The sequence below is a fragment of the Notamacropus eugenii genome, chromosome 5 (genome assembly GCF_028372415.1).
Source record: "Notamacropus eugenii isolate mMacEug1 chromosome 5, mMacEug1.pri_v2, whole genome shotgun sequence".
In the NCBI taxonomy this organism is placed as follows: domain Eukaryota; kingdom Metazoa; phylum Chordata; class Mammalia; order Diprotodontia; family Macropodidae; genus Notamacropus; species Notamacropus eugenii.
The window spans coordinates 233,870,100-233,881,527 of NC_092876.1; the positions used below are offsets into that span (position 1 = coordinate 233,870,100).

General features: G+C 48.2%; 1 protein-coding gene across 1 annotated transcript; it reads left to right on the forward strand.

Annotated features, from left to right (window-relative positions):
* Nucleotides 1–4,750: 4,750 nt before the first annotated feature.
* On the forward strand, nucleotides 4,751–7,736 carry DLX1 (distal-less homeobox 1). The gene is made up of 3 exons (XM_072612326.1): nucleotides 4,751–5,139; nucleotides 5,756–5,955; nucleotides 7,388–7,736. Exons 1-3 carry the CDS (start codon nucleotides 4,827–4,829, stop codon nucleotides 7,640–7,642), a joined length of 768 nt encoding a protein of 255 aa, XP_072468427.1. The 5' UTR covers nucleotides 4,751–4,826; the 3' UTR covers nucleotides 7,643–7,736.
* Nucleotides 7,737–11,428: the final 3,692 nt, after the last annotated feature.

The window sequence follows — 11,428 nt, forward strand, 5'->3', positions numbered from 1 at the left end:
GACAGTCCCTTTCCTCCAGAGTGCCACACATGCTGATGTTACAGACAAAGTGGAATTAGAGGAGGATCTCCTTCTTCTGGTAAATTCAGACTCCGGCCCACTAGAATAGGAAGGGAATGAGAGAGGAATGAGCGTGTATGATGCCCATGGAAGACACTCCGTTTTCAAGGAGGCATTTGGATTGTTAGCTGGACATATACGGTTTTCCACTGCATTTCAGACCCTGGTGCAACCATATTTTGGTTGTCTCAGCAACCATGGATGCTAGTTAATTCTATGGGTAAGAGGCTGGCCTCTTTAGAGGCATCCTGTTCAAAGTTTTAGTTGATATACTGGAGAGGAAAGGGTTGGAAAAAAGGCGAGGAGTTTGAAGTTTAACAAAAGTGCAATAACGAATTTTCAGGAGGCTGACCCAGGCTTTGGATAAACAGAGCTGTGAGAGAGGGAAGTAGAGAAGCGTTCGAACGCCCTTGGGGTGGCCCGGAACAATGCAGTCTCCTAAGAGCACTAGGGCCATTTCGATGCTTGGGGACGCTTGCCAAAAGAATGATTTCTCTTCTTCAAAGGATAATCGAATTGCTGGAGATTAGTCCGGCATTTTAGTTTAGGATCTACTGGCTCTGGGGCTATCTGAGAATCACTTTTGTTAGGACTGCAGGATTCTACCAACTGCTGTGGTAACGAGCTGTTTGTGTGGCAATTATGAGGAAGTGATTATATTTATGATATACATTTATAATCCTAATGATAAAGGCTATTACTAAAGTTTAATAAAAAAGATATCCACTCCCCCTCAACCCAAAAATAAACAAACTCAAAATAAACAAAAACCAACCCAACCCAGCTGTATATAGTAGAATGGACTTTCAGGTTGAAATTAATATGACCATTTGAAGTACTTTTGCCGCTAACCGTCCTACTATACTTCATGGCAATTTATTTGTAAATATTTGTTAGGACCGATTTTGAATCCTTTTAAAATTATTTCATTTTATATCTTTACATTTAATTTTACATTTTACATTTACGCAGTCACAACTTTCTGTAAGGATATCTTACTGTTTCTTGGTGAATTTCAAAACAAGTTCAGCCTCGGTATTTGTGATACTCTGGAGGAAAGGGACTGTCTCTCCTGTCAAAGTGACATGCAGAGACCTGGAAAAGCTAGGCATTTTAGAACAGGTGTTACCCTCAATGGGGAAGAGAATGGGGAGAGGGATTGTTCTCTTAAGGTTTATAAAGGATAGATAAGATCACGCAAAGTTAGTGACAACCAGGGAAAAAAACAGCTTGGTAAGAAAGCTGAGTCTGTACAGTGTATCAGACCTTTCCGCTGCCTCTCCTCCGATTTATACACGAATACATCTCTCTCCAGGTGTAAATAAATGCACAGGTACTCCAGATAAGCACTCCCAAGATATGTCGAAGAATTCAGCATTACAGTATAAAGTTAATTTAAATATTTCTGGTTCGGATTTTTTTTCTTGTGGAACCAGCCAACAGCTGAAACGAGTTTGAGTTGGCTTTGTTTACACTGAATCAGTCTAAGGCATCACATTTTGAAACCATAATGCTCACTGCAGCTCTTTGCCTTTAGTCCCTTGTCCAGATAGATGCAAATAAGAGTAATTCATCAGAAGGATCCTTGACCTGCATTTGCTAGCTAGGTTCACGTTCTTGCCTTCTCCTTCCTAGCTGTTCCTTCTCTCGGACAGCTTTCTTAGTGAATCTCTCCTTAAACAAGTCACTTTAGTTTGTCCACTGTCGTCCTTTCAACTTAGGGTCTCAATAGCCCCCTTCCTTATCCCGAATCTCCTCCTGTTCTCCTCCTCCTTCCCCCCCCCCCCCCAACCCGTAACTCTTCCCGAAAACGAACCCGCCTCGAGTGATCACTTACATAGCCACGGCTCAGGAAGGCAGCACGCAGGGGAGACCTGATTGCCAGAGCGGAGTTCATGCTGCGGAGAATGGCAGGCATCATTCCCCCATCTCGTCACCACCACCGATCCTCGGCTGGGCCAGAGATATGAACTTTTTTCGGGCCCACCCCAAAACGAGAATGAAATAAGCTCTAGGAAGGAGCAATTAAAATCACGACAGTAACTACTAACTAAATCAGAAAGAATTCACAGGCTCCGGGGGCTGTGTCAGGTTGCAGTCATTAGCTGGTTGGTGCTACGAAGCATCGCCGTGTGGTTCAGAGATTAAAAAAATATATATTTTTAACGTTGGCAAACCCATTATTGGTTTGGAAGATTTCTTCCTCCCCGACCCCCCCGCAACTTGTTTTTATTTTTTGCTCCAACCACGCTTCCTGACATATTTCTGCCCCCAGCCTAGTGCCCTAAACCCAGAGAGAAAAATTCCGACAGCAGCAGCAACAGCGGCGACTGCAGCCGCTGCTGCAGAAGTTAAAAAAGAGAGAAGCCCCCTCCACTAATATCTGTAACGACATCACCAATGTAATTTGTTTTGAATGTTCATTTTTATTGGTGTTCTCTCTTTGCCAAAATGTGCTTGATTACATAGATTTGGTCCTGTGATAACTGCGCACCCTAGACAGGCTAAGGTGTAACGGAGAAGGTTCAGCTCAGGCCAGATCAAATCCCAGGCTGTTTAACGCTGAAAGGCTGCATGTTGCTATTAGTGTTAAATATATGGCTAATTATGCGTATGAAAATTAAACATCAGTGTTATGCTAATGGAGCCGCCTTCAGCTGTGGATCAGAGCACTTGAGACTAGCATTTAATCAAATGAATCAGTAACTAATACATCTGCACGTGTGAACTTTCACAAGATCATTTCCCTGTTACCGTCACACCACTAAATTATGAAAGAAATAATTATCAACACTTTCTAATTATCTAACAAAGTAATTTGGGATTCACCGTGGGGCTGGCGGGATTGGGATCCTGCAGCCCAACGTTGTCAGCATGCCTGTGACTCCGCGCCAGTTGTTTTGTGTGAGTGTGTGTGTGTATTTTTGTGGCGTGTGTTTTGGTGCAGGGGAAAGGTGCTTGTTGCTGTCTGTGTCTTAGGCTTCGGGGCAGGACTGGAGGGCCTTCTCACTTTCACTAGTCACCCACTCGCCCACTCACCCAACTTCCATTTTCACCGCCTCGCCTTGGGCCCCAGTTCGGGACCACCTCCTGGGCAGCAGCATAGGGTCCTAGCCAACGCCCTCCTACACCTCCCCCCCAACCCCCGCCCCAGTTCATTCGTGTTTCTAACCAGGTTTGGAGGCCAAGCCCTATACTTGTGGAAGATAGCTGGGCATAAATGGAGACATGCGTCTGCACACGGACCTGTGCTGACGGACAGATTTGCTCTCAGTTTCTGCTTGAGGGAGAGTGCTCCTTCACACAGGTAGCACCCTTTATTTTAACAAGGCCTCCTTAGGGAGACGAAGAAATCCCACCCTCCAGCGACCATTCAGCTTGTTCTGGCCCCTGCTGATTCTGCCTATGTTCTGCTCTCCTGGCGCGCTGAAAACTAGTTCTTCTCCAACAAGCCCACAGAGTAAGGGGAATGAGGTGGAAAGGGAAGGAGGAAGGCGACGGTGGACCGGGGTAAGAGGAAGGAAAGGAAGGAGGGTGAAGAGTGTGTATGTGTTGGGAGGGGGCAAAAGGGGTGCAGCCTCTTTTCCTGGGAGGAGAAGCGTGGGGTCCATTTCGCTCACAGGGAGCTGCATTCTAATCAGATCAGCCACAGACTTAGCGCACCCGAGGAGCAGAGGCTGGAGAGATGCGAGCTGTCCCCGGTGAGCAGCGGAGCGCCAGTGGAGTGAGCAATTGTGTGTGTGTGTGTGTGTGTGTGTGTGTGTGTGCGCGCGCGCGTGTGTGTCTGTGTTAGGAAGGGAGGGGAAGTTGCGGTGTGGGGGGAGGGTCACCAAGAAAAGAGGAAGGTGGACCGCATGGGGAGGAGAGAGAGAGTGGAAAACAGGCGAGAAATAGATGCATTAGAAGGGGGCAAAAAGAGACTGGAGAAAGAAGTAAGCGTGATTGGAGTGGAAGGAGCTGCTCTCTGCTCTCTGCTCCTCACTTAGTCCTAGGGATGTCTATGTCTGCTGGCGCCTAAGATGCTGCGGTCCAGAGGAAGCGCGAATTGGGGTGGCCGTGAGGCCAGTCAGGAGACTGCAGGCCGACCCCCTATCCCATTCCGCCCTCCCCGCTTTAGACTGGGGGCCCAGAGGACCAGAGGTGGAGGCAGTTGTGCAAGCTTGGCGGCGGCTGCAAGCTGCAGCCCCCGAGGTCCCCCCAGTGAGGGGGACGGGTTGACTTGGGCGCGGGGCGGGGGAGTTGCTGGTTGATTTCTCGGAAAGAAGGCGCTTTGAGGGAGGAGGGAGAAGGAAAAGAGGGGGTAAAGAAGTTAGAGGGGGGGCGTTGGAGGGCTTGTAAACTCTGTCCGCTCTGGCGCCTGCCGCCACCGCATTGTGAGCCCCGTCGTGCTGCTCTATTGCAGATGTTCAGTCGCAGGGGCTCGGGGACGCATCTCTCCCAAGTCCTGCTTGCTTCGCTCTCTCTAGTCCAGCCGAGCCAAAGCACCTCGGACCAATCCCAGGCGATTATGCAAGACGGCGGACCAATCAGATCCGCCAGCTCATGAATATTCATGACCTTGGCTGAGTCAAAGCTTTGAGGCGAGTTTGGGGAGCTCGGCAGCATCATGCTTAGACTTTTCAAAGAGACAAACTCCATTTTCTTATGAATGGAAAGTGAAAATCCCTGTTCCGCTTAAATTGGGTTCCTTCCTGTCCTGAGAAACACAGAGACCCCAAAAAGGAAAGCAGAGGAGAGAGACCCACACCCAGACCCAGCGAGAAGAAATGACCATGACTACTATGCCAGAAAGCCTCAACAGCCCCGTGTCGGGCAAGGCTGTCTTTATGGAGTTTGGGCCGCCCAGCCAGCAAATGTCTCCTTCTCCCATGTCCCATGGACACTATTCCATGCACTGTTTACATTCTGCTGGCCACTCGCAGCCTGACAGCTCCTACAGCTCGGCCTCATCCTTCTCCAGACCGCTGGGCTACCCCTATGTCAACTCCGTCAGCAGCCACTCGTCTAATCCCTACATCAGTTCAGTGCAATCCTATCCCAACAGCTCCAGCCTGACTCAGACCCGGTTAGAGGAGACAGGTATGTGCACTTGGCTTTCCACAGGGAGGAAGGGGAGGGGAGGAGGTGTGAGGAAAGAGAGAGAGCAGAGAGAGGGAGAGGGAGGGGGGGAGGGCGGGAGAGAGCAAGAGAGGTTTCGGGTATCAGTCTATGCATCCATATCCTATCAAAGAAAAAATTTAAAACTCATAACCATCAAGAAAAGAATAATCCAGCGTTCGTCCTCCCGAATTGGCTGTATCTCTGGGCGGCTCCGTGTGCTGAGCACACAATGCCCCTCTGGAAAACAGAAACCCAGATGTGCACGTATTAGTCTTGGTAATTATTTATTGCGTAGCGCTATAAACAATGTATGCAATTAAGGGTAATTAAACCTAAACTGCAGCCTGTAAAAATAGCAAACTTTCCCTGAGAAGCCCAAGCTTCTGAAACAGCCCCCCAGCCTTTGTTAGAGGGACTTGAGCTCGTATTTTTTCCTCTTTTCCCCACCTCTTTCATACTTGCTCCACTTCTCCCCCAACCTTGTTTCTGCGTCTGCTCTTCTCTTTGCTTGTTATTAATTATCCTTGTGATTATCACCACCACCACCATCATTATTGCTATTAATGATTGCCCCTCTTCTTTGCTATTATTCCAGGAGCAGATTCGGAGAAAAGCACCGTGGTAGAAGGAGGGGAAGTTCGTTTCAATGGGAAGGGGAAAAAAATTCGCAAACCCAGGACTATTTATTCCAGTTTGCAGTTGCAGGCTTTGAACAGGAGGTTCCAGCAAACTCAGTACCTAGCTCTGCCGGAAAGAGCGGAGCTCGCAGCCTCACTGGGACTCACGCAGACACAGGTACAAGCGAGAATCCTCCTCTCCTACCACTCACACAGGCCTCTTTTCATCTTGCTTTGCTTTGTTGTTTTTTTCCCCTCTCTCATTCACACATATACATAGAATAGAATGTATATGGTGTCCCATATAACCTCTCTCTCTCTCTCTCTCTGACTGTCCTCGATCCCCTTTTACCAGTGCTCCTCTGCGGTACTTTGATTCCCGGGCACTCTGATCTTTGAAGCAGTAGGATTTCCTCGCTGGGTTTTGTTTTGGGGGCTCTGGGGCCGCACGTGCCCGAACAACTGGAACAATAGAGACGAGACGGGTTCTAATCCCCTCTATGGCTTTGAAGTGCGTTGCTAATCACTCAGCCTTTTGGCACCGCGACGTTGCCACCCTTCTTTTCTTCCTAGTCCTCCTCCTACTTCGCCTTCTCTCCCACTTTCTTGGTGGGAGTGGGGGAACTTTCCTCCCCACCTGGAGAGTACAATCTCCTTTAACAGGAGCCTAACGGGGGAACAGCATAACTTTGCTCAGCCACATTTTAGATTTTCTCTTAGAGAAACAGCAAGCATTCCTTCTCTCAGCAGCTCTGTCATTTTGGAGTATTCTTGGTTTTGAATGTCCCGGGTCGGTATTTGGAGCGGAGTGGGGGGGGGGGGGGGAAGCAAACAAACACAAAAGCAATGATTGGTTTGAGCCCAGAGAAATGTCAAACGTAACACCATCTTCTCAGCCAACTCACCCTAGGGCAAAGAAAGCAGTGAGAAGAGAACGCCGTGGATTCGAAATAAATTTCCTAAAACAGTTTCTGAAGTTTCCACACTTTTTTATTTTTTTGTTTTCTAAATGATTGCTTTAATTGTTATTGGAAGGGTTGTTCATGGGTTCTCAGTATCTGGTAGTCAACAAATAATGGAAAAGCCTGTGGGATTAATTCTTGTCTCTGACTCAGGCAGGAAAGTGTCTTTTTATTCTTTCTCTTCTTCAATTTCTCCCTCTCCTTCCCCCTCCGACCTTCCTCGACAATATCCCCACCCCAACACACGCACACACCATCCTTGATCTTTTAAAACTTGTTCTTTCTCCCTTAAAAAAGCTGTTCGTTCTCAGCAGTGGCTGGGATTCCCAGTCGCGCCCCCTGGACCGAGTGCTCGCTCTGTGCTTCCTCTTTTCCGCTGCTTACCCCCACTGGCTGGGCATTGGCTTTATCACTAAAAGTTAATGCTAAAGGATTAGGTGCTGGGAATCTCCTTCCATTCTGTAGGTAGAAGCGCCGCTGCCCTCTGGGTTCAGTCACTTTCCTAGGCTTTGCAGAAAAGGCCGGGCTTTTCTCTGCTTTCCCTTCGATTCTTTTTCTCCATTCTCCCCAGTCATAAATCTTCTCCCTTAAGCACAGTTCCACCCACACTCCCGCCCCAAGTCATGTCTGTGGTGTTTGGTTTTGCAGGTTAAAATCTGGTTCCAGAACAAGCGGTCCAAATTCAAGAAACTGATGAAGCAGGGGGGGGCTGCCCTTGAGAGCAGCGCCCTGGCTAACGGCCGGGCTCTGTCCGCCAGTTCGCCTCCAGTGCCCCCAGGCTGGAACACCAGCAGCTCCTCCAGTAAGAATTCCACTGGCAACGCGGGCACCTACATCCCGAGCTACACGTCGTGGTACCCCTCAGCCCATCAAGAAGCTATGCAGCAACCTCAGCTCATGTGATTTACAAAAGCAAACCAACCCAGCTTCCTTCCTGCCGCCTCTCCCCACCCAGTACCCGGGTCCCCACTTGTCTCCCCAGTCCAGTCCAGTCCACCCCTGGTTGACACGCACTATGGGTCCAGAGGAGAAGGGAGAACCAAGGAAGGGAAAACATAAATAAAGGATGCAAACCACCACCGCCACCAACCACCAATGCTAAGCACCAGTCTCCAGACAGACCACAGAGTGCACTGGACCTCTTCAGACGCGGGAGAGCCTTCGGTTGGATGACGCTCCAAATTCTGGCGTGCCGCAAACGAGCGCTGATGTGATGCGGGGTTGTTTCCCATGTGCTGACAGCTGAGAAAGCTGCCTCTGAACTCTGTTAGATCACCCGGAGGACAGACAGCCTGGGAGCAGGGAGACAATTCGACCCTCAGCTTTGTGGGGCGATCAGAAAACAAAACAAAACAAAACAATGTTTGTAGAAACATGCTCTTTTCTGTCCTGTCTGTCTCCTCGTCTTCTTTCTCTCTGTCTCTGTGCCCTGATCAAATATAGGTCATTTCATTTGTTCTCCCCACCTTTACAGCCTCTTTGATAGCAATGAGAGCACGGAAGGGGGGTACTCCTTTCCCCTCAATTTTCCCCTCGTTGTAATAGTTTGGGAAAATTTTTTTTGGACTTTCTCCTGTGCCCTGCCTATCCATATATGTAGTTTGCTGGGGGAGGGATGGGAGGAAAGGGAGGGGAAGGGATTTTATTTATTGACAAATTGACTTAAACTACCACTATCTGAGTGCTAGACACTTGGAAAATTTATTTGGCTTGCAAAGTGCACTGTTTGAAAGCACCGTTTACTTTAATCGAAAAAGGAAAAAAAATGAGGATGTGATTTTTAACTTTTACAATAACTTTTATACTTTGGTGAAGTGGAGAGGTTGGGTCCGAATGATTTGAGTTTTTTTTCACATACTCAGTGTTATTTAAAAGAGAGAGAGAAAAGAAAATGAAAATATACTAACACAATTTCATTCATCCTCCGAGTGGTTGATTGCTTCGTGTAAAAAAATTTGAATTCTCTTGGCTGTGTGCATGTGTGTGTGTGTGTGTGTGTGTGTGTGTGTGAGAGAGAGAGAGAGAGAGAGAGAGAGAGAGAGAGAGAGAGAGAGAGAGAGAGAGACAGAGAGAGAGAGACAGAGAGAGAGAGAGAGAGAGAGAGAGAGAGAGAGAGAGAAGGAGAGACACAGAGAGAGTTGTTTACTCTGAGTGGAAAAGAAGAAAGAGGGAGGAGAGGTGAAGTAAAATTATTCCGATGGGCTTCGAATTGAGACAGTGCAGCTTTAAAAACGATCTCCAGAGGCTTTGCCACAGAAAATGCCAATCAAAAATCTACGTGCACATACTCCAGTGCAGGATCTAATCGCTGTACATATTATTACTGTTATTATTATTATTATTGTTCTGTAAACATGTTGCACAAATTTAGCCCTTTTTGTTCCGTTTTGTGTGGCTGTAAAACATGATGCTTTGTGAAATGGGAATCTTGACATTTTACTTGTGAAATTTGGAAAATGTGATCAATTGAAATCAACTGTGTTTAGTGTTCTATATGTCAAAGTTTAGTTTTATATTGAGAATGTTAACTTATTGCTTTGTATCTGGAAAAAAAAACTTTGTAAATAAGTTATAAAGTTTCTTTGAGACAGTAAAATTATGGTTTCGAAAAAGAGCTGATGCCCCGTGTGCTGTGTACAGGAGCGAATTTGGGGCAAGAGAGAAAAGAGTAGGGCAGAGGGACTGGGAACGTAATCTGCGAGTCAGGTAGAAACAGGTGCTGTTTATGGCCCAGTTTGGATTGGCCCTTGACCTCTTCCCACTAGTCTTCAGGGATCAAGATCCTGTTAGTCTTGGGTAAACCTGTGGGCTGGCAGAACCTAGGGAAGGATGCATCTCAGGAAAGAACTTTTGTGATAAGGTGTAATACTAGTTAAATTTTGGTCACAGGATCTGCTGAAGACTGGCTACCTCAACGCTTTAAGCTGAGTGAGTCGACTGTCTTGGCTAGTGTCTATCCCAAACCTGGTGTGTCCACTCCTATGGCCCACTCTGCTCCCCAGAGCTCGTCTGGACACCACAGACCCTAAGTCCTCCGACTGGGTACTCATTCCACCTAAGGGGAGGAGGGAATCGTCCCGAGCCCCATTCCAGACTAGCTGTCAGCCCCGGAAACCTCCTGGCCCTTCTGGTGTCCTCAGTCCCTTTCTTTTGCATCAGATTTTCCTTTCCAACACTAGAAGTTCATTCTCCTTTCTTATGGCGGCTTCCTCTAATCCTCCCTTACCCTAATTTAAAAGGTGGAGGAAGGAGGGAATGGGGCTGAGAGAGCACGAGGTGGTTGAAAGGAAATTCAGAGAACGAACAGGTGCTTCCGAGAAGAGTTGAAGTCGAGAGCGGGAAACATAAGTTAAAGTGCAGGAAGACAAGGACCGACAATCCAAGAGAGCTGCTGGGCCAATCCATGACTGCCTTGGGTTTCAGGAATGTTCCTTCCTCAACTCACTGTTTGAGGACTGGGAAGAAGAGCAGGAAACGGAGCACTTCCTTCGTTCACTGGGTTGATAGACTTTGACCCCAGTCCCTAAGCTGATAGCACTCCGATTTGGCTTCAACCAAACACTGGTGGGGTGGGAGGTGGAGAGGCGAGAAAATTTGTCTTCATTTCTCCCTTTCCAACCAATCAACGAGCATTTATTGTGTGCCTATTATATACCCAATTAGTGAGAGGGAGAAGGGAAGGAGGTAGGGAGCAATCCCCCATTTTCCAGGAGGAAGATGAAGGAAGCAGCCGGCTCTAGCACGCTGCAGGCAGCTTGGACTAAGGCGACACTCGCAAAGCCTTGTCTGATTTAAGCACTTATGAAAGCTTGTTTAGTTCACGGATTGCCAAGCGCTCCCTGGGCCTTAGTATTTCGCCAGCGAGTGGGGTGTGTCCGAGTGCCCGAGCAGGGAAGCTGGTCAGTGCCTAACCAGGAGAATGACATTTCTGTAAACAGTTTGGAAATGTTTTCCCCTGCTTATTGGAACTGAAATGTGATTTGAAATCTCCACCGGGAGGTAGGGGAGGTGGAGGGAGGGGTCTTCAGCACAGGAAGCTTTAGGTTAAAGGACTTTGTAAATGATTATTTTGTAGAGTGGATTCTTTCAGATACACACACTCTCCCCTCTTTAAAAAGTAGGATTTGGAGTGTTTGCGCCTGTGAAATGGTTTGACGGATAGTCTGCTTGTGTGGGCCGTCGGGGCTGACTCTGGAAACTCAGTGGGTCAGGACAGGAAACTTAGCCGCTTGTTTCGCTCAGTCTCAGCCTTCCCATTCTACCCCCAGCTGACTCAACTGTCTCTCCAGTTCCCAAAGCCGTGGACCTAGACTTTAGGACCGCACTGGGGAAGACACCAACTGGACCAAGCCAGAACCTAACTCTTTCTCACTTCATCTCACATCCCTGACCTCCCTGGATAGCATTCATGATTCGCTGCCCTTGCCCTACTCTCTGATCTGAAATTCAGGCCTCTCTTCAGAGGTTACTGCTGGTCGCAACCCTACCCCGAGGTCTGAGCTACGACCGGCACCTCAGAGTCAATCCGCCGAACCTGCCGGTTACCACGGGCTTGGCCTGGAGGTGGGAAGCGCTGGGGCAGCTGGTTTTGATTCCGGTGACTAGGTCTAGGTCTGGGTCTGCAAATGCAGTCTCTGCCGGGAGTGGGGGTGGGGGATTCCGGTGGGTGGTTAGGAGAAAAGCAGTGAT

Excerpts from the sequence above, each read along its gene's own strand:
- DLX1 (XM_072612326.1), top strand. The coding sequence starts at position 4,827 with ATGACCATGACTACTATGCCAGAAAGCCTCAACAGCCCCGTGTCGGGC. Across the intron at positions 5,140-5,755 it reads GACCCGGTTAGAGGAGACAG|GAGCAGATTCGGAGAAAAGC; the intron begins GTATGTGCACTT and ends CTATTATTCCAG. Across the intron at positions 5,956-7,387 it reads TGGGACTCACGCAGACACAG|GTTAAAATCTGGTTCCAGAA; the intron begins GTACAAGCGAGA and ends TTGGTTTTGCAG.